Source organism: Bombus vosnesenskii, unplaced genomic scaffold (genome assembly GCF_011952255.1).
Source record: "Bombus vosnesenskii isolate JDL3184/JDL3185 unplaced genomic scaffold, Bvos_JDL3184-5_v1.1 scf7180000013304, whole genome shotgun sequence".
Lineage (NCBI taxonomy): Eukaryota > Metazoa > Arthropoda > Insecta > Hymenoptera > Apidae > Bombus > Bombus vosnesenskii.
Genome location: NW_022882953.1, coordinates 2729591 through 2756382, shown reverse-complemented (window position 1 = coordinate 2756382; position 26792 = coordinate 2729591). Strand labels below are relative to the sequence as shown.

The 26792-nt window shown below is 39.8% G+C and overlaps 1 protein-coding gene across 1 annotated transcript in view; it reads right to left on the bottom strand.

The window, feature by feature from the left end:
- LOC117234271 (protein groucho-like) overlaps positions 1–26792 on the bottom strand; it is an 83280-nt gene that overhangs the window by 35488 nt on the left and 21000 nt on the right. Inside the window, exons 3-4 of the mRNA XM_033495317.1 lie at positions 8896–8993; positions 5744–5807 (exon numbers count right to left, since the gene is read on the bottom strand). Of these exons, the coding sequence (XP_033351208.1) occupies positions 5744–5807; positions 8896–8993 (162 nt within the window). The remainder of the gene's footprint in view (positions 1–5743; positions 5808–8895; positions 8994–26792) is intronic.

The window sequence follows — 26792 nt, the reverse complement described above, 5'->3', positions numbered from 1 at the left end:
ATTCTCTGCAATAGATCGTTCGCTACTTATTATTATACCGCGAAAACTCGGCGATTCGTCCCGTCAATTCCACGGAAACAATGTTCAAACGGTTGAAAAATAATAATATGGCGTCGATTCTGCCGTCTTACGACACCACAGGAAACTCCTAGAATTCCCGATGCGAAGTGTCTTTCATCGGCTATCAACGGTGGTCGTTAGCAGGGCAGCGATGAGGCGGTCATAATTGCGGTAAACGAGCATTTTACCGAAGAGACCGTTTTGTAGCGTCATTACTTAACAGTCAACTCCGAGGCTCAGCGGCGGTCATTTAGCATCGCGTCATCCGTACAGCGCGGCGTCTCTTCACTGCCAGCAATTTAACATCATTTGCCAGATTTGTCCGTGTCTTGCTTCGTTATTTCGACGTTGTTACTTTTTTCTCTCTCCTCGCCTTTCCTCCTTTATTTCCCTTTTTTTCTTTTTTTTTTTTTCTTACATCCTTCTCTCCCTCGTCTTCGCCTTCTTTTTTTCATCCTCTGGCTTTCTTACGGCAAGGCATCGTGGCGAGCTACCACCTGCCCGACGTCGCCGCCTCCTTGCACATCCGCGTCATTAACATCCCCGGGTACCATTAATCTCGTGAACGAGCGGTGGCGCGAGCGAGCTTCGACTATATCTGCCCCCAGTCTCTCTCTCTCTCTCTCTCTCTCCCTCCCTCACGCTATGCAGCACTGCACTTTCCGTGGTAACGCGTTATTAATTATCGTTAATCGCGATAAACTTAATCGAGTCTAGTCGAATACACTCCAGAGAGACAGAGGAGCGGACGGTTGTATATACGTAGGATTTTGCGCGAGGGAGCGAATTGGAGTGTGAGCGGGAGAGAGAAATTATACGAGAGCGTATGAAGAAGACGGAAATAGATAGAAGATGAAGGGCAAAGAGACGATGAACATAGATGAGAGAGAGAGAGAGAGAGAGAGGGAAGGGTAGTAGAACGCGTGCAACACGCTCGAGAGCCAGGTACAGGTTCTTAATTTTACGGGCCATTAGCCCCGTAATTACACGGGCGAATTAATTGCGTCGTAAGTAAGTTATTCCACCCGAGGGAGAAGGGGGATGAAGCGAGCCACCGATGGAAAGGAACACAGCGGGGACAGGGGGAGGACATGCTGAGGAAACGGCGGTGGTAGGAAGAGAGCAACAGAGGCGAAGAGGGCAGGAGGCAGAGGTTGTTAAGATCAACTGCAGCAGCAGGAACCAGCAACGACGATCAGCAGCGGTGATGGTGATGGTGGTGGTGGTGGCGGCGGCAGCAGCAGCAGCCCTTAGTAGTAGTGCACTCTCTGGACCAACTTCCGCGACTCATTATGGCTTGCACAACAAATTAACGTGACGGGCCTCGACCCCTGTACACCAGCGTCCTTAACGTGGCGCTTGTTAATGAACTCGACAAAGAGAACGAGAAAAAGCACGCGATCTCCCTCGATTCGCCAACGCGCCCTTCTTCTCTTCTCTTAGTTTCTTCCTTCTTCTTCTACTTCTCGTCTCACCGTTGTTGCTCCGCCTTGGCACCGACACCCCACCGAGATGTACTCTGTACACGTCGTTTAAGCGAGTTAACAAGCGGTCTTTTGTTAGAGACCTGGCCTTTTTTTTTTACTGCCGCGTCGGTACTATTGCTCGAACAGCTTTCTTTCTTTCTCTTTTGCTCTCGGAGAGTGATCTTGTTAAGGGGGGATAAATGATCGGGCCAAGGCGTGCCCGAGGTGTAATTCAATCCGACAAATTTTTATTGACCGGATAGAAATCGATCGGCTCCCCTTAGAGAACTCGAACGAGGATAGGTCGAAACGCGTTGCTTGCTGATTAATCGCAGAATTAAACGCGTTTCGAGATATTCAGAAACGACTTTGATGTCTTAGGGAAATGGAATCGCGGAAACAGGATAAGCTGTTTGGAGGAAGGACGTTTAAAAATTTTGGAAATTTTCATCATCGTTCTACTATTCTGTAACAATTGATGAGTATTAACAGGCATAGATATGAAAGACAATTGCCTGTATTATTATATACCGGTTGAAACAATTAGGAGATCATTTTCATCTGCATAGTCATTGCTTGAGTTCGTATATCCTTAATTGCCTCAAATGTCAAAAGCTTGGAATCACCTTACATGCTCCGTAGAAGCGAAGAACCGGAAAACAGCAACGTCAGCTCGGAATTCTGTCATCTCCGAAAATTCTATGGTGAAAAATCTGTTACATCGATCTGATATCAATTTCGAATCGATGACAAAAGTAGCCGAACACTCGGTACGATCCGACTGAGAACTGATCCCAAACTTTTCATCGATAATGCGCTTGTAACAGAAACAATCTGAGAAAACGTTCGACCAAACGTAAAGGACGAGATTCCAACGACAATGATTCATCCCTGATATTTCGCCCTGTTGTAAATAAGACAAAACACGCGACAAAATGGAAAATCCCAGCCTATTAAAATACGTAACAGAGATACAACGAAAGGCCAGCACGGTTGGCAATATTTACGAGGACGTTCATAGAAGTTGGTATTCGTTAGCGGGAAACAATGCGTTTAGTGCATGTTACAAGCAATAATAACGTCCCGGGGGCAACAAAATCTACATTCCACGGTAACAGAAATTATGAGACAGAACGTGTCTTAGAAAGCCTCGCGAGGAACAACGTGGCTCGTGTCGATAAATCTCCATGGAGTTTCTCTCTCTCTCTCTTCACGGCGACTTCCTCCGGCGGCAGCCGTGTTGGCTCGTACGCTTGATTAATCGTGTTTAAACTAGTCGCCTCCGCGCCAATTAAGTCTGTACAACGCCCTGTGCAAGAACAGCAAGAAAGGGACCGAGGGAGAGACACTCCCTCGTATCCGAGTGTTCGAGGAAAAACAGAACCTAAGGCGAAATGCCACGTCAGGATAGCAAGGGACAACAATAAATTAGTATATCAAACCGATATACGGGCCTTGAACAAGGCGCCATATTATGTCCTTATAGTTCTCTATCTGTAACTATGCGCGTTATGTAGGACAGAGAAGTATGAGACGCAATCACGACGATTAAATTGTAAGAATGTTATTTTCCTTGCTGTTTGCTTCTGTTATCTTTTGCGTTTAATTTATCATTTTATTATTAGGTTATGACAAATACAAGGATAGCAATAGTGTTTTTACGTTTTAGACATTATCGCCGTTTCCTTTTAATAGGGTTATCAATGAAGTAGTAATTGCTTTTGTTCGTAAGAAATCTCATTCACTTATGTTCATTTATAATAATATCGCACACTTGCTGCAGAAGAGATACAATTTCAAGTATACGTTCTAGATACGTAAGAACTGCTACGGATAGAAACAATGCTTCGTTCTATTACGTTTCAACGTCGTAAATGAATTTACAATAACAGAGCAACGAATTATCTTCCTCTTATTAATCGTGATATTATTGATACGAAGTACCTATATCGTATAGAAAATTTCTATCACTCAAAATTTGTATATCTTTTCACTGGCCAAATAACAAACCGAAGTGTATCTGTGTTACGACATGTGAAAAATGAAAGATCAAAGAAGAAACTTGCTCGAATACGTGATACCCACAGACAGTAATCAGAATCCATGAAACCGTTTCTCTACGCGTGACATTCGATTTCTAGAAATTTCAACCGCTCTATCCCACGCAAGAAACGAAACACGTGAAATTAACACTCGAAAAATGTCAAACGTCCTATTTTACAACGCCCTGAATAAACGATAGTCGCGATATCAGCGTCGATTAATTGTGTCACCGGGACCACAATAAACTCCAACCACACGTCACTCGGTGGACCCTTTCCCTCTTGCTGGCACTCGTGCACGCACGCAGTCCAATTTCGCGAGGGTTAACTGCGAGGCATTTACCATGAAAACGCCTGGCAATAAATCCCATCTTGCGTGCGGCGAGCGAGTGCGGCTCGGATTTCCTCGCGGGACACGCGGATCGGTATAATTAGACTGGTTTACGGCGGTCGATCGTTGGAAAGCATTCGGGTACAAGCCAACGAGGCCAACTACATTATCCTTCGGCATTGCTCGCGCGCCTCCATCCAGCTTGTATTACTTTGTCATTAGGTGTCCCAAGACGGGTCGTTCGTAGTAACGGGTGTTCGAATCTCAACTCGCAAGTACATAATTCGAAGCTTTTCGAGACTATGAAGATGCAAATCGTTTCGAACACGATCCGAAACTTTGCAACCTCGAAAGCCTCGACGAGTTTTCAATCTTTCAGATTCGCAGTTTTCTAAATTTTGAATGTTTCGAGATCTTGAATTCTATTTCTCCCTTAATTTCTCATCTCATTAACTGCTGGTACCTTATGGCGTATCGATTGAATACCTTGATATTGAAAATGAATGTATAATATCGGATAGTCTAAATAATGTCAAGATCTTATGACGAGCAAAATTTCACACTTGAGACACTTGAAAGTATCTCTCGAGACACGTAGGATTTCCAGGATTCAGTGAGAGCTTTCAAGAATTCTAACTTCTAAATCACCTGGAATATAATTCAAAGGTTAAAATATATAGAAAGGGAGAGGGTTAATTCTCAACATAAAAACAATGAAGACAGTTACAAACGATTTCATTTCGCGCTGGAAATGTACCGATGTCGATGAAAAATGAGAAACCAGAAATCTAAGTGAGATACAGAGAAAAAGCTTTATCAACTGACTCATTGATACCAATATATTTCTAACGTAAAATAGAATTGTTTATAACTGGAACGGTAAGCTTGAAACAGCGCTTTTCATCTTTTTGATATTTAGAATCGGCCCTATAAATATCCCCCATATATTTTATAACGCGCTGCATAGAAATTCCAAGTGTCAGATCCCATTGCTATATCGAACATGTATTTCAAAAGCGTGGCAACTCAAACAAATTTTTCAGAAAACGCAAAAAACCATTTGAAAGCTTACAAAAAATTTATATATATACCAAACGCATAACATTATTTGGTCAAATATTATTTTCGCAGTTTTTCGTTTTTAACCCTTGAAAATACCCGTTTGACAGTTTTCATGTTTTTTTTTTTTACACAGCATAACTGAATTATTTTCGGTTGTAAAAGCTTTGAAACACACAGGGGGCAGTTCACAAGCCAAGATGAATAACTCCAGATTTTCAAACTTTTCCAATTTTAATGCCAAAGCACTTTGATGCTAATCCCGTGTAATTCCCTCCATCCTCTGTGCCTTTATATTTTGCTGAAGTAAAGCTATTTGTCAAATAAGAAGCTCGCATGCGATACGCTCGTACACTGGATTTTCCCAACCACTGGTCTTCCAATCAGTGAGAACCTCTGGCCCTCTTAGAATCATTAGCTATGCACAGTAGGTGCGCAAGATAAATATACAGATACACGGGCCAGCACACGTGGTTCGTTTGCGTGTAAGTGTCCCTTGCGAGGCTCTGTGTGTACCTGTACACTGTATACCTGAACAGAGGGGAAATGTGCGCGGCGTAACAGGCCAATGTAAAGTCGGTGCGGCGAGGATGCAATTAATGCTAAGAAGCCGAGGTGGTTTAGCGGTCGAGCAAGCATGATTATCCTGGATACGGAGAACGGGGTAGAGATAGAGGCAGAAAGGACCAAGCGAGAAGGGATCAGAAGGAAACTTTAGGGGACAGAGGGAGAAAGGAGAGCACGGACTTAACCGGAATTAGTGTTACAGAATGGTAATTCCTTACCATCACGTAATGTCGCTGAATCTCGATCTTCTCCGTGGCCAATTTCTCGCACTCGAGCTTCAAGCTGTGAACAGAGAGAAAGGGGAATTGGTACAGATTAAATGATTTTAATCCCATCTTATGTTTCTCTTAACTTTTGTATATTGTGTGTGTGTGTAATATATTAAGTGGCGGTCAAGCGACGGTGTAACCTTAATTTTATTGCTTTTCTTAGATTTATGTGACTCGAGATGAATATTTCATTTTGATTGATATTATCCAAAAATAAATGGCTTTTAAATATTCGATTTTAGTATTACAATGAAACATTCTGAGGAGAGAGAAAAAGATACGTCCAGTTGCGTAAAGAACAGCAGATTTAATGCTGAATTTTATGTTTCGGAATTTAGGCATCGCAGAGAAAAATCAATTTGAATATGAATGGTGAAAATATGAATCACGTTATTCGTTTTTAGCCGGATACAGTTCTAAATAGTATATTTATTTTCGTTTTATTGATTGTATATATGTAATGTAACATTTTAGCCAGATCTAAAGAACTTTAACTTAAATATCGAGTTTAAAGGCAAGGCAAGTAAAAGAAAACAGTACAACAAATAAACACAGGTTTACTACAGTCGTACAACGTTTGTTACAAATTTGTAAGATAGAATATAAATTGAAAAATCTGTTTGGCCAGGAGCTTCTACACACCACTGCGTATGTTAGCCAAAAATTGTTGGCAATGGTATAATATAAATATGTCTTTTTAAAAACAACTTATTTTAGATCGCAGATCAATAAATTTTCTCTGCTTTGAAAATTGAACTAACTACACGATATACTTGCACAGCGAATCTCTATATTGAAATTTTGGAATTTATCTCTTTACACGGTATAAGAAAATCGCACTTTACGAAAACTTTTGGCAACCAACATGCAAACATCCGCTATACGATATTTTAAATGGTCTAAAATATCGTTGCCCGTGTTATTCACTAAGTAGCATAATTTTACAGATAACACGTGGCCATGTGTGTCACACATGCCTACATTACGCACTGTGTAATCCGAGTAACGTCCCACGATCTTTCTACTTTATGCTCGCCGCGTTAGCATAATGTTAATATTAATTGTCGTCGATTATGCATACGTAATTGCGTGCACACGCGATGGCCATTTATGCTATATTCCCTAACCTGTTTCGCCCATCAAACACTCCCTTTCTATTAAACTACCGTGTCTCGTAAGTAGTAGAAGAAGGAAGAATAATAAATGATTGTACATGCAAAAAAGAATAAAAAATGTAGAGTAAGATAATGCGATACAAGACCTCGTTCTCAAGAAAATTGAGTTTGAAAGTTCTTCGAGTGCACGTGCATCTAATTACTGGCGTATAAAGCTCCCAATAGACGTATCTTCATTAATCATACATCAAAACGATTGCACTTGCAACATTGACGAGTGAAAATGTCGGTAGATGTTTTCGTCTATTAAAAACTCTACCCGATGAATACCTAAATCGGAACTTAAACGTAGAACTCACCATCGAGGAATTTTCAGTTTCAATCTTTTTGAAAACGAAACAACTTTCGATTTAAATTAATTTTAATTGATTCATTATAATTTAGTTTAATTCAATTAATTTCAATTAAATTTCATTTAAATTAGACAAATTTTTAATACACATTCCACGAGGCTTCCTATTAAAAGATTTCATCCGTTTGCTAGTACAAATTCGCTATTAGTTCAACTTTTTCGAAAACGCAGTTTCCTATGAATTTCATTCGTTCGTTAATACAGATTTACAACTTGAAGTCTTCGTAAAAACGAAGTTTCCTATAAAAAAAGATCTTCGCTCGATAGTTTCCATCCATTTTTTAATACAAAACCACTCTGTCCTTCGTTGCACCACTTACTGCCCATAATAGACAGCACGTACATTCTCGCGTGTGCACGCTGCGAGAAGTTGGAGCGCAACGTTTGAAATATTGTTCCTATCGTTCTTCTGCATTCTCTTATACCTCGCCGTCATCGACTGGGAACAATGCCGTGTACGTTTGCCAACTTCAAAGGGGTAGAAAAAAAGAAAAAAGGCGAAACGACAAGAAAAAGAGACGGAAGAAAAGACAGAAAGAAAGAGAGAAAAATGGAAAAGAGCTTGAAACTTCCGGCTGGGAAGTTGCAGCTTGTACGAACAATGAAAGTTTCGATCGGCGAAACGCTGAAAAATGCAACAGCAGCGAGATCGAGGCTTCCTTAATTTCGTATTCGCGGTGGCTACGGTGCACGGGTGTCATTACGTGTCTGCCAATAGCCACGTTGTCGTAAATCACTTATGGCTTTTGTGTATCGCGTGCAAAGCCAAGGAAGCAGCTGCACGAATTCCCAGGCTCTTTCTCGATCCGCGATGGTGGTGCCCGGTAGCTGCCGGCTACGTATGCAACTTCGAGACAAAAGGAGAACTTGAAGTGAGAGAGAGAGAGAGATAGAGAGAGAGAGAGAGAGTCTGAAAGGGCTGATGAGCAGGTGCCGCTCGACTTCAATCGTTTTACGACTCTTGTCCCCCCCCCTTTTTTTACTCCTCTTTCCTTCTTTCCCTTCTCTTACTTTCTTCTTCTTTTCTCTTTTTTCCCCCTTTTCGTTACACGATTTAATAAACTTATTCGAGCCGGAAGACCTTTTTTCGGATTAGCTCTGGCCCGTCCGTCTTTTTTAATATTAATTCCCTTGGAACCGAAGAAGAAAAAAGAAAAGAAACTGTAATAAGGTGACTTGCAAAGGGTGCAAAGACCTCGAGTCGAATCTCTCCGGATGATTGTTCTTATGTTCTACTTACGCTGCGTTGTAATTAAGTTTCGCCCTTATCGCGGATAGTTTAACGTCGCTGTTTCAAAGGAATTAATTCGTTCCTTACCTCACCACGACTTTTGGTATTTTAATTTTACTTGTGTTTCACAACGAGATTTCGATTGTTTCTAGGTATTTTATATACCTTTAGATCTCTCTTTAGATTTTCTATTTAGAACGCTACGCGCGTGTAAAACATAAATCAGCGAGAAGTTGGATCGGTGTATTTGTTGTTTTTGTGTAATGAAACGATGACAAGGTGTTAAGAAGTGTGAGAGGAAATTATGCGTAGATTATTATGGTACAAGATATCTGTCACTTACGCGTGGCATTGGTTCTGCAGGAAGTTGAATTCCTCTTTGATCCTATCGCAGGATTCTCCGACTGTGAATTTAATTTGTTGTCCGGGCTGTGGCGGGCCCTGCAATAAATTCACAAGAGAAACGAATTAATAGTCGAGCAGTTAAATTAACGATCTTGCTGTTTCTTTATCGTCTTCGATTTCTTAAACATGCGTCTGCCAGGATGTTCGTCGAGTATTCTAGAGCAGTAAGAATTAACATTTTACGTCAAAATACGTTCATTTGTTTAGCAAGATAAGTAAAGCTTACGTTTAACATTTTTTTTTTGTTATAAGATAATTTAATTGTCACATAACTTTTCATTTTTCCTAGCGAATAATCTCTCAATGATTTTTCTCAACGCACAGTATTACTTAATAAGCAATAATAAAATATATAATATAAGATGAATAATAATAAAAATTACTTAATAATATTTATACGTAGAATTTGATCTTATTTATAAATTTCTAGAAATTTGTAAAACGATTATAAATTATATATCTAAATGGTTCGCAAAATTGCGTAACAAAGTTGAAGCTAATTTCAGCGAAATAACATATTGCTTCGAATGCTGTTACATAAATTAAACAGCAAAAATCATCTATCGGATTTCACAGTAATAATCTACAGCTTAGTTCGCGAAAGTAACAGAGTATAACGGTTGGAATATCTAACTATACAACGTGTGTGGTATCACATTATAACGCAACAGCACGTAAAACACGAGCAAACTTTACAGTCTAAACTTTGCTGTATTAATCGTTGCGCATGTTATGCGAAAACTAGCCGACGGAATATTGCATATTATTATCTTCTTAGTTGCTACGTAGTTTTTATACCGATGGGAAATAAAACTGCTAACATCCGTTTTCGCTATTCCATACACGTTTTATTATCGTTGGTAATGGCCAGTCATTTCACTTACTTGTTGCAAAATAAAATATGATGAAGAAGAACGGAATTTTCTTACGTTTAAGAATGTTTGTTATGGTTAACATAAATGATATTCGTGTAATTACACTGGTATTATTTTACGAACAGGATTTAAGAAATAAAATCTTAAGTAGGAAGTTTTGTAGAATATTATGTTTCATGTTTTATATATTTTCTAACAAATATATATATATATAAATATATATTTTTATATGTTCATATGTAAACGTATTTAACCGAAATTACACCACGTTATTCTGTTTGAATTATTCACGTTATTAAAGCTTTGAAGATTTCAAGACAAGTTAAAATCCATTGACTCGATGTTAAGATCACTTTCAAAGAATGACGCTTCTGTCTTCAAAACCACACGAGACAAATCCTCGTTAAATCCCATTAACATTCATCAAGACTTTTCGAAGAATTATCCAACTTTCTCCGTATCTTATCTCAAACAAAGAATTCGCTCCGTTTCAAACTGATAAAGGAAAGAGAAGAATGAAAGAAACTAAAGAGAAAGACAAAAACAAAAGACTACACGAGAAAAATATATGTCTTTTCATATCGATCGTCTTTTATGTAGAACCTAGCGGATAAAAAAAAATGTTTTCACGTGAAACTGTTGAAAGGAGAATAAAAGATACAAATCTTAATTAATTAATACTAATTAAAATCAATTAATATCGGTGCACGTAACCGATCCTGTTGATATTTCTCGAGCGTATAACAAAACACATACTCGAGCCCATAATCAAACGAATTAATTGATACAAAATTGACGCAAAAATAGACGCCAATATATCGAATTTAAAAACTGTTCTCCCATGAAAGATCGTAAATGTGACTTATCGTGTCTGTCACCTGCGATCTTCAATTTGAAAAAGGAATAGCAAAGGCGACGGAAGCGCAGCGAAGCGCGCGATGTGAATACGCGTCAATGCCGCCGGTGAATAATTAATTTCACACAGCTGTTCATCGCGAAGGAGCGAGAATGGATGCAGGAAATAATGCGTTAGCCGATTCGCGAGCCAGCGAAGAAAAGGGGGAATCAGACAGGCGTAGCGAAGAGACGAGACGAGACGAGACCAGACCAGACGATGGTAGGCGTACGGACCATGTGGCATACGGTAAACAGTGAAAGACACCTAAACGCCATTGGCAATCGTGCACGCGTGGGTGAGCCCACGATGTAACGTAACGCAACGTGATAACAAGATTTGCTTGACAGGTGAATCTCGTCCGGCCTCCGGAGACTCCGCGATCCCAAACAATTCTCCTCGCTCGAGGAAATTCTGTTATTTCGAAAGACCAATGATTCGCATTGCCTTCGGCTTCGCTATGTATACTGTGTCCCATTGACAAGGAAGGGAAAAGTGGCGAACCATTTCGGCTCAGATTTTCACACGTTAACTATTTTTATTTCAATCGAGAACAGAGATTATGTTTATGGCAGAAAGAATTGAGATTAACGTATTTGAAATCAATGTATCTCTGTCAAGCGACTAAACGATACGAATGTACTTTTTAAAACTGGTTTTAGACTTTCCTGCGTTATGTTTGAAAGAATTGAAATCCACCTGTTTCATATTGATTTTGATTCGTATATTTGTATTTGATTGATATCGATTTATAAACGTACGTTTCGAGACTGATCTAAGATTTTATTGCATTGTATCTCTTTTACAGAAATACCGAAAGGAACGTGCTTCTGTCGTTCGTGATTTGTAAAATAATTTTTTCCATAGTCTGGTGGAAGAACTCGATCCTGTACGCGTTAAAGATAGCAATGATAAAATTGGAAATCCGTACGTTCGATAATTTGATAAAATATACAACATCACAGTATTTAGTAGCGATATTTCTTAAAAGAACGCGCATGTATATGTCGGAGATGAAAGAACATCGGGGCCTTTCCTTTAGAATTTTTGGGAAAATCCCCAATACTTTAATCTAGACTTTTTATTATAGCTGTACTTAAATAATAAAACTTAGAAGTAGTTGTTTATGATTTAATCCGAGTATGTTTGCCCGAGATTTATGACAGCAGGCTTGGACTCGAAGTGATATCTGGTCGCTAAACGTAGCCACAGTCATGGGATGGACTTTTTTACCTAACAGAGGTTAAGTAAGTAGTTGTATTGCTCTCCTTCAAAATATAGTTGACCCGAGGGGTACAAAGAGGTACAGAGAAAGATACATGAGTGAGTTCCACTTGTACTGTGCATAAGTAAGTTGAGTTACACTTGGACTGCGGATAAGTAAGTTGAGTTACACTTGGACTGTGGACAAGTAAGTTCAGTTCCACTTGGACTGTGGACAAGTAAGTTGAGTTACACTTGGACTGTGGACAAGTATGTTCAGTTCCACTTGGACTTTTGAGAAGTAAGCGTATCTGCTATCGTTGACCGTTGACCGTGTATTCGTTATTAAACCTGAGATTATTGTCATTAGCATCTCGAGTATCTAATCGCCACAGCTAATTGTCAAATTCTGTAATAATCATATTTGTATCGTTAACTATCATATGTATTGTATAACAACAATGGCTAATCCAAATGAATATAAAATCAAGAAAATGATGTATCGCTGTCGAAATTCCAGACAGAGGAAGATTCTCGTGGTTGTATACAGTGCTAAGCAACGAAATTACACGACCATTTAATTTAATCTATCTTCTAAACAACTACCTATGGAAAACGAGTTTCACCGCAAATTTCTCGAAGAAACTTTCAAAAAATTGATGTACTATGCATACACGGACCATCGCTAGGAAACTTAAAACCTATGATTTGCAGTCTCCATCGATGCATGAAACTCGCTCGCCCCGAACCATCTATTCAACCTCGATCGATCGAACGACTCTACATATTCTTCGCGCATAACACACATTTCTCCTTTCATATTATCTCAAACGTTCCTCCGTATCCCCAATAACGTTCGAAATCACGTTCGAGTTACCGCAGAGCCGACATTCGTGTCAACAATATCGCCGAAAATCTAGTTCGAAACTTTCATCATATTTTTCGCGCTCAGGATCGCTTCCAGAAGCGTTTCAGCGGATATTTCTCGATGGAAATTCAGAATTGATCCGAGTGTACATATAACGTGAATATCGTAATTTAACAAAAATATGTTTCAGATTTTTCTATTGGAATTCCCCTACTGGAAGATCGAAGTTCTTTAAACTATAACTTATCATATACTTCGTATGCATATATGTAACATGTACTCGTACGTAGTTCAAGAATAAAAAAAAGAAAAATAATATGTACACAGTACCGTCTAAAAAATTCACGATAATTTCAATTCTTCCCAAAAAGAAGAAAAGTATAGTTTCAGATATTTGTTTCGCTTCAATAGCTTTATCACTCAATACCAAAGAACTTCTGCTTCAAGCACCGAAACAGGTCGAAAAACCATTCGCCTTTGTTAATTTGTAACTTCGTAATTATACAAGTTTCTGTTTGGCACGCTAAACTCGAATTAGTGCAGCTTAAAAAAGAAAAACAGAAAAAGAAACACCAATATGCATCATACTTGTGTTACAAACTAGGTCATTCCTTAAGAAAAACTTCCATGAAACTCAAAGTTTAATAGCGCAGACTTATGCGTATCATATTTCCAAGCGTGAAAGGATCGAGATCGTATTACACAAGGTATAGCAATTTTTTACTGCTTGTATATTTGTGGTCCACTAAACCAAAAACAACCTGCATTTCTTCCACTAGCAAACTTTCCAGTAACTCGTCTCCTCTCTTCGATAATTGAAAAATAGCAAAAACCAAGAAACCCGATTTGAAACGAGCAAAATCTCAATTTCAGGGATCACCAGCGAAATTCGATGACAAAATATTTACGGTTGGTGTCGGGACACCCCGTATAGCGAAGAGCGGGTCTTATTCGTTACATTGGTCGGCATGCGCACACGATTACACGGCCGGTACGGTCGAGGCTGGGTATAGTCAACACGATCTCGACTGACTGCAGCGGCTCGTAGAGAGAGAGCAAGTGTTAATTACATGTTTGCGGTGTCCACGAGGATTACACGCTACAACCGAAACTATGAACTTGCGAGTCTCTCGCGCACACGTGTACTGTGTGCGTGCAAATGCACGTGGGTGCCCATCGACGTTGCACGTGTGTCCTAAAGTGAGAGAGAGAGAGAGAGAGAGAGAGAGAGGGTGTTCGGTTAACTACATTCGCCAGTTGCCCTGCCTACGCAAGCGTTGTCCTTCGACCGACCTGTAGATCGTGTTGGATACGCTCCCCTACAAGCAGAGTCACGTTAACCGACGACTATCTCTCTGTTGAACTGGTGGAAATCGATCGACAAAGGCAAAACCGTGTCGGAAAGACGGTTCTAGAGTAGTTGTACGAGCCCCGGAATACGAAGTGATTCGCACACGCAACTACACTTTTTGTAAATTTCTAAAGTCCAGGTAGTAGAATTACCGATGGATTGTCAGGAAATGGTCGATTTATTTCCACTGGTTTACATATTACGAAATGACGTAGACGAAGAGCGAGGTCTGAGGCATAAATTTCAAAAAATAGCAGCGTTTGTAAGATCATTTTCCTGTAATTTTCAATTCGTGAAATCGATTAACGTGACTTGCGGGATTCATACCGGGAGTTTCGATGAATTATTGGCATAACTACGATCTTTTTTCAAAAATCAGATACAAAGGAAAGAAAGGATGTATCATATAATCTCATTAAACGATCAGGAACAGAATAAGAAACATAAAATATGGAATGTAGAACATAGATCAAATTATACTGAGCATAAATAAAATAAATAAAACTACCCGAGAGAAAGATTATTAGATTACTCCGATACGCTAATAATCGTCGCAATTCCATTTAAAAATATGCTTTCGAGACTAACCGAATGAAAGAAACACATCCAAAGGCTGATAGTTTACAAAGGTAACAATTTGTTACGGAAAGTTCTTCGCAAATACATCGAGCTTTCGTTCTCCATCGCTTTACGTGCGTAAGAAATTCGAATCGGATTTACCGGTGAGCGTTTATCGCTCCCTTTCGAAAAGCTAACACGAAAGGAACGCTCTTTAATCGCATCAATTATTCCACGTAGGTTCCTACCGCTCATCAATCTCTTTACGAAACGTTCGTCGTGGAATCGAGCCTTCGCTTCGTGGTTCGAGCGTTCGCTTGATACATAATTTGCGAAACTTCCCTTTGATTACTCTGCTCCGATGGAAAGAAAACAAGAAGGTTGCTGATTAATCAGCGTCTGCATCTACGCTAAGGTGCCTCGCGTAAGTTCTTCCAGCCAACTACGTATTCTCGAGATGTTCCGTGAAGCGTCGAGGAGCATCATCGAGGAAACAAGAAGAAGGAAGAAGGCTAGCCTCCGGAGTTATCTCGGGTTAAGCTAGAAGTGCATCGGGTACCTCCTGACCTCGATCACAATCGAACCGTTGTAATCGAATGAACCGAGGAGCCAGGCTCCCTTTCCTCGTTGTTCGGTTCAGTTGTCGGCCGACTGAATCGATCGTGGAATCCATCGAGTCTCTTTGTGCGAACATTCTTGCGGTTCGCTCCGCGCTTTTCCGTCCCCGGCTCTTTTATTCTGCTGCAATGGAACTCAATCGTCTACTTTCGAGCAAGGTAAAACGTTAAATGAGGAAAGCGAAATCACGGCCTCTGATGGACCAGTGACTTGCACGTGATAAACAAGAAATACATATTTTCAATTTCTAATTGGAAGTGTATACAGTGGTTACGAGACGTGTACTCTATTGTTCTCGTTATAGCATTTACATGCTAATCGATCGGGCGCAAGTATATAAAATTGTATTTATTATATGATACGTTATATCATTATGCCATATACCGCATATTAATTTTAATTTTATTATATTTTCGTATCATCGATAAATTTCGTATCACTTTGTGGTACTTTCGTGTATCTACGAAAATCTCATACTACGAACATATGTAACATAGAATCTGATAAAAAAAAGTATTTCATTGAAAAATAAGGATACGTGCTACTGTATCAGTAACTGTGTTACGTTTGATAAAATTTCAAATGTAAAATTCGTAGTAGGATATTTTTGACTGCCTTTCTGAGATTCTCTCGTGCTACACGGTGAAAGGGTTTAAATCTACTATATAAATACGTTGCAACGCGACTCGCTCTTGAAAGCAATACAAATACAAGTAAACAAATACAAACTGCCGAAGTTGGTCGAAGAAACGTCTACGAAAATTAACATTCTACGCTGTACGATTTCAAAAAGGCTTCAAAGGACCTTGCATATTGTATTCGTGTCGTTACAGTCGTAATTTCAGTCGCGATGCTGTAATTATAATTTTATAGAAACCTTTTGCTTGTCTTTGTCAAATATCTTACGTCTTCAGTAGCACACGTAGGCTGCACGCGCTCTACGCAGCTTGTTGCAGCAGTTTAAACGGTTCTTAGCGCAAGCGGCACTTTGCGGCTTTTAGAGCGTTTCGGCTAATGCGCTAAAATGCACTTCGTTACGCTGTGCACCGCAATGCAAACCGGCCAGCACATCGTGCATTCACTCCACACCCGCTGTGGTGGAAATAACGTATAGTTACCGACGTTAGAGATTTTCACTATTCGAAAGCAAATTTATCGTCGAAACGGGAATTCGCGAGGCAGTCGTTGCGATAATCTTACAATACGTGAAAATGTCTCAGACAAAACCGTTAAGATCGAATACGACTCGCGGAAGGAATTATAGAAACCCATAATACCGGAATTATGAGAAGGCTATAAATCGAAAGTAACAAACGCACAGAGATCTTTCTATGTTCAAGTTTGTTGATAATTTTCTGAAATTAAAGATTTTATCGTACGTATCGCTTTTCTTCCGAGTCTCCTGATTAGAGCAACAGATTCCATCAATCATTTGGTTAATAATCGTATCGAGTAGAAGCGATTTGATTGAAAAGAAGAGAAGACAAATCTTTAAAATCACCCGAGACTGTCCCATCGGACAAAGATACTCCTTCGTTTTCTTGCCGATTCAAGTTTTCTAGTTTATTTTTCGTTGCAAATAAGCAAACACTCGATGGATATCGATCGCTTCAACTTTTATCGATAGGATTCCCTACAGATTTAACACGTTCGTCGTATCAATTTTGGAAACGGCTTATCAAAGAATAAACCTTTTTTACAACACGGCAATCGACTTCAATATTACCAGTTTTTATCGGCATGGAAACACATTTTCAGCTCCGGTTATCTTGTTCGGTCGATGAAATTTCATTTACCAGCGACGGACCTTCGTTTCGAATTTTCTTTGTCGCGAGCCTTTTCTTGCGCCACGAAAGCATTTTTCTAACACGACGAAAGCATTTTTCTCGCATGACGAAAGCTTCCCCTGGCGGCTATCGTCGGAAATTTAAAGATACATACCTCTCCGCGCATCCTATCTACGTCTACTCGAATGAAATACACCGCGTAAAATGTGAAACACGCCGAGCAAGGACGCTACGAATCATATTTCTCCCCTGGTACACTCAACTGTCTGCCGCATAAAACTTATCGCGCTAGATAAAACGCGATAAATAGTGTTTGACGCGAATAATAATGATGTCACAGGCTATTTATTTTTCGCAGATTCCGATCTCGCCGAAAGGAACAGTAAATCTTTCTGTGTTTTAACTCCAACAGATTCCAATAGCACGCGAGAAATCGTTTCAACGAATCGTTTTATCGCGTGAAACTGGATCAAATCGAACGACAATCAACAGATACGTGGACGAAATCTGCGCTGCGGCACGTTTTATCACCGATCTCAACCCTGCAATGCTATAACATAGTAACTGCAGTCTGTCGTTATTTTTATTTCCAGGAAATTGTAACCCTTTGCTAGTTGCATCTACTTTCTAACAATTTAATACGACCAAGGCTACGCCGCAGCGAATGGTTGGTACATGTTCGAGGCGGATGGCGTATTAACACTTTACCGATCGATAGCCTATTAATCGGTTTTTTGTCGCCGACAATCTTTCTCATTATCTGAGCATTAATTTGTTATTTAGTACTAAGGTACATTGCTCAGTTGCGTCAGTTGCGTTGCTTCGTAAGCTCCCACAGTTTTATACCAATTTGGAAAACTTATCGTTTGCGATGAACGACAAGAATGGTATTGGAGAGACTAAACCGAAACAGAACCGGCGCCAGGGAGAATCGCTAGCGGTCGGTAAAGTGTTAATAAAATGATGTTTTTCGATCGTTTAACCTTAACCGCCTTTTATACGCGGTAAGGGTTGGTTCTCCCCATGAACCGAAGTTACGCGTGTCGGTAATGTGAAAGTATATTTCACCCCTATTCGTACGGGATAATACAAAAATAAATTGATTTTATAAAAATAAACATACGTTCTATTTAATATATCTCGTTTTTTGAGACTTGTACCATTTTAGAAAATTTCAGTTGTACTCGGAAAGGCTCTGTTATAATAAAAATTCTAAGCTACCAAACATAACGAAATGCATCAGAATTTCCCAATAAATGTAACGAGATGATGTTCAAGTGCTTTTGGTTAACAGCGTAGATACCGAGAACTACAATTAGCGAATACTTATCGATAATCTAGGCACTCGATTTTATTTTGGCATTACTAACTTCTACCTGCATTCCAAAAATACATCGTAAATACCGTTAATAAGTAGTTTGATAGGCAGTTGTAGCAACGAACGGATATCACTTTAGACGGGATATCTTTCGCGGTGATATATTTAGCAGATAAAAGTTGGAAGCATACAAGAGGAAGTTCTTCGTCTATTCGTAGAATAGATTGAGTAAACAGTTGGTTTAAAACAAGAAGCTATATATGTACGTCTTAATGCGCGTTAAATTTATTGATAAGTGAACACGATGTGTGTAAATGTTATTTGCGACATACCAATATTTTCTGCTAACTGGTACCTTTTTTTTACGTATTAAGGTATTAAGTACGGATGTTAAAAAATTGTATCTCCGCCGCAATAGTTAGTGTGTTATTACTCTGTACATAGAATACAATGAATTTACAAAGTTTGACATCAACATACTTCTACAGTTACACGATAAAAAAGATGGTTGTTATATCTCTAGTTCGATAAGAAAGCGAATGCTACAATAACATTAATCTTGACAGTGCACCTACAAAATGTAATTGACAGTTACACTTAATAAAACTATACGTTTCTTTCGAGATGTGGAAGCGAAGAATCGATATTTTTCCAGTTACGTTAATCATCTTAACAAATTATGACTTCAACGACGTTACCATAAACAACGATAAGAACAACGAAATTCAAAAAATCTAAATGGGAGGCTCTGATTAAAAAATCGTAAACACATAAATTAACAGTCTCGCATACGATATAACTAAAAATCTGCTGAAAAGGAAAAACACACGCTCGATAACGCATCGTTGAATCCGTCCGTGCTATAACAATTATTTGAATAAATTTTTTGACGAACTTTTCTAGTTCATCGAGAAGAAAAATATACAATAATCTAATCCTTTTTTGGTTTTTTGTTTCAGTCAAGAATTACAAGGTGGATCTTTCACACCGATTGAAAACTGCAGCCCATGAAATAGGCTTAGAAATTTGTTATAATTTTCTTTTTTTTTACTTTAAAAAAAATTTTTTTGCATTCGTTAAATATATATAAAACCATACCTCACAATTCAATAACTTCATTTCTTTCTTTCCCTTCTAAAAGAAATCACAAAAAGACGCTACTTTAGAACATTCTAATTCAGGACATCCCCTTAACCTCGATCGAGCATCGAACATAACTCGTCCGACTCACGCTACTCATCGTTTCACATAAGGCAATCCAATCTAAAATAATACTTTTACACCATACGCCTCATTACGACACGCGTTAATCCTTTCCCCATCGTACTCCGAAATTACCCATCGAGCTGCGAGAAAACCGCAAGATGTTACGCTCGATACAGCGAGCAATCGCGAAAGAATTCAATCTCTTGTCTTGCATCGAGTCGCGAAGAACGAGAGAACAGAGATCAGGACTTTCCTTTCTCGTGGCAGAGTCGCGGTTATTCGTAATCTCGCTGGCGGAATTTCTGGTATTCTCATTTTCATGCTCCTCCTGTTTCTCTCGCCGTAGATCTTACTCGGGTCGGAGTATAGTAAAGTTAGTTATTTCGAGTCACCTAAGCTTCGACATCTTAGAATTCAACCATAAATTCCGTACAGAATAATGAAGCTTGCGTATTACGAGACAGCGGACTTTCTATCTCTGTTACGAATGGTCTTCGATATAATAACGAAAGAATAAAGAAATACGGTGTACTTCAGGTACAATAAGCGAAGATATCAAAAAACCGAAAGATAATTCGAAGAATGCCACCGGTAGGAACGTCTGAGTCGGCGAGAAGCTATTACATTGAAAATAAAATAAACGACAAAATAACTCCCAGAAAATATACGTACCCTGAATTATAATTATATACAATTGAGAATACATTGACATTAGTCGTAAGAAACAATTATTAGTGTTAACAAACTTTCCTTTCGGCGAATAGGAGTTACATCATCGTAGAAAACTATAATCGTCAAGCTATCAAGGTAAATGTAAGTACACGGTACATGCACGTGTAGATCGTTTAAAGATTGTTCATAATCGAAATTGACGAGTTACAAGGCAAGCTACTTAACCGGACTAAAATATCCTGTCTCAAATAAACCTAACATTACCCTCCCCCCCATCATTAAAATCGCTCGAGCTTACTACTAGTAGCAAAGTACACGATAGTGTCGCTCTCTCGACGCGAGGGTCTGTGGTCAGAGGTTACGCCGATGTAGACTAGGTATGTAGTTGCTAAATTCTCGAGATGTTAGAGCCACGAGAAAGAGAGAGAGAGAGAGAGAGAGAGTGAGAGAGAGAATATATTCGGGGAGACAGAGCAGCAAAAGGCGGACGGGGAAAGAGGATCGTTGCGGGTGGGATAGAGAACAGCTGAAATTGCGGAGAAAGAGGGGCAAAGGTGGCCACGGATGAGGGAAGTTGCGGTTCTCGTGGTCGCCGCGGTTGCGGCTTAGGCAAATTGAGATAGTTCGCAAACCACCGACCAGCTGACCTAACCGTCACGCCAGGATGCTGGCGGGCCCGCGGCTCCTGAGAGAATTTTGCTGTTCAAAAGGAAGCGGTGAATGCGAGTAGCTCGTTTTCGATAGTGAGCTGCCTGCGGTCGTTTCGGCAAAAAAGAAATTTACCCGACGAACCGTGTTCGCGTAAAATCGTCCGATTCGCAGAAATGTTTCTCCGAAACGAAACGACCGGCTGCGCTCGGCTCGCGTTACGTTGGGTCGATAGAAAAAACGCCTGGAAAGGCGTTGAGAGAATCGGTTCTCGCGCTACCGTTGCTAATACACGTTTCTTTGTGCCGGTGAATGGCGCGGAAGTATTGTGAGCGCGGCAATTGTTTTCGAATTCGTGGATTGTTTGTGATACAGGGAGCAACGAGAGCGCCGCGTAGAATGTAATTTGATTACTTTGTAAGTGATACTGGTGGAAAAATAGAAGGCGGGATAAGCAATCGCGTTTAATTTGAAATTGTATTGAAATGGATTGTGTAAGGTACGATAAATGGTAAGTCGAGATAGTGAATTCGTAATATTGTTAGGAATTTCAAAGTGTAAATTTGATAAAGATCGTAATAAGCGATACAGAATAGACTTTTTACTAGTAACTTAGAAGGACAAACGAATATTTTTCTTAAAATTAAAATCCTCATTTTATCTAACTTTAAAGTAGGATATAAAAAAGGTTTCATTTTTATTTGGATCATAATGAAATACATTTTTAAAAGATCAGTCGATAGTCCATAAATAGATAGAAATCACAAGTCCTAGCTTTAGATTCAATATAAAATTAACGTTATCGATAAACCGTGATCAACATTATCAGCACGTATTAAATTTACCGAGTCATCGAAAATATCACAGCAATATCGAAGCTTCGAAAATCATACCCGGAAAACATTTTATCGGGAAATCGATATTGCGATGAAACTTGTTCTACAAACACCGTAAATCGATCTTGATCGCCTATCGCTTATCTCGAGTACGTCCTTTGCATGGCCGTGTCGATAAGAAAAGTACGTTTTTTGGCTTTATACTTTGGAAAAATGGTCAATACAAATCGCGAGTACTTCGTTTGACGTTGTACAATCGTTTAATAATTTATGAATATTATAGAATTAATACACATAACGTAATAAACATAATTATGCTCCCTTAAACCTCGATCAAACGAGTGCATACGATCAACTTCAACAAACTCCAATTGCTGCAAACCTCTCGCTTAAAATCAATCATAACATATTCTTCGAACCTTTTCCAACCAGCAGTATCAAATAAAAGAATAAAAAGAAAAAACTAAAGGAAGAAAAAAAAAAGGAAAACTAACGCTCGATGTAACTTCCATCCTCGCAAAATCAAGATTGGCACGAAAACGTGACAAACCGGTCGCACCAGCCCATATGGCAGGGGGTTCGATCGATTCATAATGAAACGCGCGCTTCCCATTTCGGAGCGACGCGACGCGGCGCGACGTACCATCAGCATGGTGCAACATTACACACGTCCGCGATGGAACGAGACAGAGAACGACGATCGTGCGTGAAACGGAGAGAGCCGCAATTACAAACGGGACCTGCCGGTATCAGCAGCGTCGATCAAAACGGCTGAGCACCACTGGCAGTAGGTAAACAGTACTGTATTGTATTTGTGTGCTTAGCCCGGCAAATATTAGCCACCATATCGCTTATGGTGCTTGTTGAGCGAGGGTGATGGTCGATAGTTTCCGTGGTGGGAGCGGTGAAGAGGCTTCGTTCGTGAGCGTTCCGTGAGCGGGTGAGCGCACATGTACACGACGCGGCTCACAGGCTTAGTTGCCTCGTACATAAGCACGCAATACGCATGTCGCCGGGCCTGCTGGCGCGGTGTGTGATTCGTGGCTGAGTGTGTTTGTCCATCCGTCCATATAGGGCTGTTTGTCCTTGCTCTCCTTGTTTGAAGAACGTCGGGATCCCGGTCTGTGCAAACTCCTCATTATTGCGAACAATGTACACAGGGCATCGCGCGTGCGTGCGTGCGTGCGTACGTTTCCGCGCTCTCGCGTATTCGCCGCTATACAACCGCGCATGCGCCTGTGGATGTAGTCACCGTGACTGGAGCTGTCCCGTCTATTGGTAGAATATACTATCTACATATCTACCTGTGGTTTACCTGTTTGTGTCTACATGTATATGATGCATACATGTTGTGTATCTATATGTACAAGACGCATACATGTATATGCGTCTAGATGTATGTACATGTGGCGCATACATATAGACGCGTATACATGTATCTTTACGTACATGATGTATACATACATATACATATATATATATAGATCGGTACATATCTTTTTCCATTTTTCTATGTGTATGTATAAGCGGCCGCGTACTTGCGGCACGAACCACCGCGTATACGTATGTACATATATCATGGAGGCGCGATCGAATTTTTTTCGCGACCCGGTGGAAATGTTCCTCCACCCCCTGATACTGGTGATTGCACACAGAGGCTCGAGTGTGCTCGTTGGCTTCGATTGCGCTCGTTTAGCCCGGCGAGACCATAAAACCGCGAATCAACGCGCGCCAGAGTACGAGATTGCATTAAGAAAAAGGATTCGATGACGCGTGAAACGCGATCATCGATTCGCGTCCATTTTTTTACGCATGCCATCCTTTTTTCTTCTTTTTCTTTATACGTACGTGCATATAAGAGCAGGGACGTGTACAATCGAGCAAAAAAAAAAAAGGAAGAAAGAAACGATGGCATAAATACTATTATAATAATGACGACAACAAATGACGCGCTCGCTACTAAGCGTTTCTCGTCTCTTAAAAGTTGGAACACGTCCCCGCGCGCGGTGTCGCTGGTCCTCCATTAAATGCCAGGCACGATTTTAATTTGTAATCAGGACTCGACGTTCGAAATAAGTAATCGATACGCGTCGAGGAAATACTCCGACAGGGTTCTCTTTGCCGTGAAATCGACTCGGCTCCTTTCCGGCCTTCCTACTAGAGACCGTCTACGAGTGCCAAAGCATGAAACTCGTACCCAAGGCATTTTAATGGTGACGAGGGTCCAAGTACCATTTCCCGAATTCGGCCATTAACGCGGAAATTGACGGCAGTTTTAGGGCGGGCCGTTCTAAATTGCCCGGAGCCCTTCAATTTCGTAGTCGATTCCGTCCCCTAGCAATAATCCACACCGGCCGGCGCAGGAAATTCGCCGGGGAACGCCGCTATTCATGGCACAACCCTGTTGTTCTCACCTACTCATCGGCTTGCTTAAAACTTCCAGTTTCTTCCTTAATTATACCACGAACGAAATCGGGGCACTGATTCTCGTTCGATGATGAACGACCAACGAGAGTCGGGAAGCGAACACTTCGAAGTTATTTCAACACGCGAAGAGCTGCCAGTTCTTTCTTTTTTATCTTTTGTATTTTTATCGTGAGAACGGCTATTCTTTCTCCTCTTTTTCTTCTTCTTTTTTTTTTTTTTTGTTTGACAAAGTATAGGTTCTGTACCATAAAGAGATAATGATCGAGCGATCAGGTTATTGATGTGAATTATAATTGCGCTAAAGGGGGCTCTTTGTGACTTGAATTTATGGCGTGTATTTTTTTTATTAATACGGCTTAATTGGGACATGCAAAGATGGAAGTAATACGACTAGTTTTAATACGTTTGATTAGTATAGTTTCGTTGACGAGGATGAGACACATGTTGAGTATTCCATTGGATTATACAAGTTTAAATAACAAAAATTATACAGGTACTACGAAATTCCAATTTGTTATTTAATGAAAATCTCAGTAATATTGCTACTGGATTATCGTAATTTACACATATTTGAACGTCGTAGTAAAGTACAAAAATTTGTACTGGAAATTAATTTATGGAATCCGAAAGATAGAGGATTTCATTCGAAGTAAAAAGAAAGGGAAATTTAAAGGGTAAGTTACTTTTCTTCTAACATGTGTAACAGTGGTCTAAAATAAACACTCGACATCACGAACAGGCTGGCGTGGGCTACGCCAATGATAAATGGGAGGACGAGTGTGAACAGCGATAATTGTGGAACAATGCATTATGCACTGTTAACCAGAAAATATAAGAAGATTGCATGACAGGAGATGGGAGTGAAAACAAAATCTTTGAAACGTAATACATACGAATAACACGAAGTTACAACGTATAACTCTGCTCCTTTTTGCTAAGAGAAAAGAATGTGATATATTCGGCTGAGAATATTTTTATTTCTATGCTAAAAGTTTCCACGGATATGAAAGATGTATTTATAGGCAACGTTTGACGTTTTAAAATTTCATATCACGACAGAAAAAAGTAGCAAAATACTATGTCGCATGAAAAGAGATAGGGAAATATTACTTTGTCGGGCAAGCTACGTACTTTCGCAACATACGTGTTTTTGTCATTTACGATATCGCGTATAATTTAATAATTCACATTTCTCTGGAATTGTGACAAGCGCGATTATATCCGCAATAGTTATGTTCGAGGCGTATTAGCAAATAAGTTGATAGAATGAAGAAGTTATCACATGAAATTATTTCTTCGAATCAATTTGCAATGATTCGCTCCTCTGTCAGGAAAATTTTATAAAACGGTACTCATCGTGTGATTTTAACCTGCCTTGCTACGATGATCTTCTTCGAAACTCCAAACTAAACGAATGCATTTATTTAAAAGGACCACTTCTCCAAGCTGTATCGTTATACGAATTAAGTTCAGTTAACTGTTTCTGACGAGTATACTCGTCATGAAGAAATGGCAATATTTGGTGTTATGACGAACCCTGTCAATAATAAAATTAGAAAATAAAACAGTCATTTCATTACAACTTAATTCTATATTATAACAGTCACGCATACTCTGTGTTTGACGAGTATACTCGACGTCGCTTACCTTTTGCCACGCATTTTACGTACACACTCTTCAAAGTTTTCAAAGAGGTCGCAACAGCTAACTGGTTAAAAACACCGAATGTAGACACTACACTTTAAAACAAGATAAAATAACAAATACATCGATGCACTGAACGTACGCGTATCGTTCGATAATCATCGATATCGTGTTCAAGTAAAAATGTATATAAATACATATACTCTTATTTTATCTTCCTAAGAACGAACACTCAACGTATCTTACGTGAGTTTTCTACCAATTTCTCAATTAGCGAACGCCTTATATAAACTATCGATTAAACGCTAAAAAATCGATGTTCTAAAAGAGAGTACCCTTCAAGTAATGCGTCGTACGGGCGCGCTTCAACAGTCGCTGTAGATAGGATAATCGAAAATTATCAGGAACGCCCAATTTTAAAGCAAGAGTGCTCGTTAACCGGCAACGTGAAAAGTAAGTCCAGCGGGGATCGTCCATCGAGATTATTCTAGAGATTCCCGGCGTCGACAAATATTTGACACAGTGGCTGGCAAACAATGCGAGATTTCTCTTTTTTTTTCCCCTCCTCCCTTTTTTCTCTCTCGTAGCCGCCGTTACCTGGCAAAGGAAGAAGTGTCGAGCGCATAATATCGGCAATTTCTAACTAAACGGCTGCTCCATGGAGCGTGGAAGAGGACTCACGGTCTATGAACAATGAGGCGATCTTAAGGACTCTACGAGGAGGGAGCTTTGTTCGACATGTTCCACCAAGGACTCCGCTGACAATGGTCCTCTTGATTCCAACGTTTCGCTGCCCCTTACAAATTAGTCCGTATTATCGCGCCAACAATGCGGTTACTTCACCATTTTCTGGCACAGACCGACCTGACAGACATGTTCAAAAGTCCCAAAACATCTTTCACCAAACTTGTGCAGAAGAATGTAAAGAA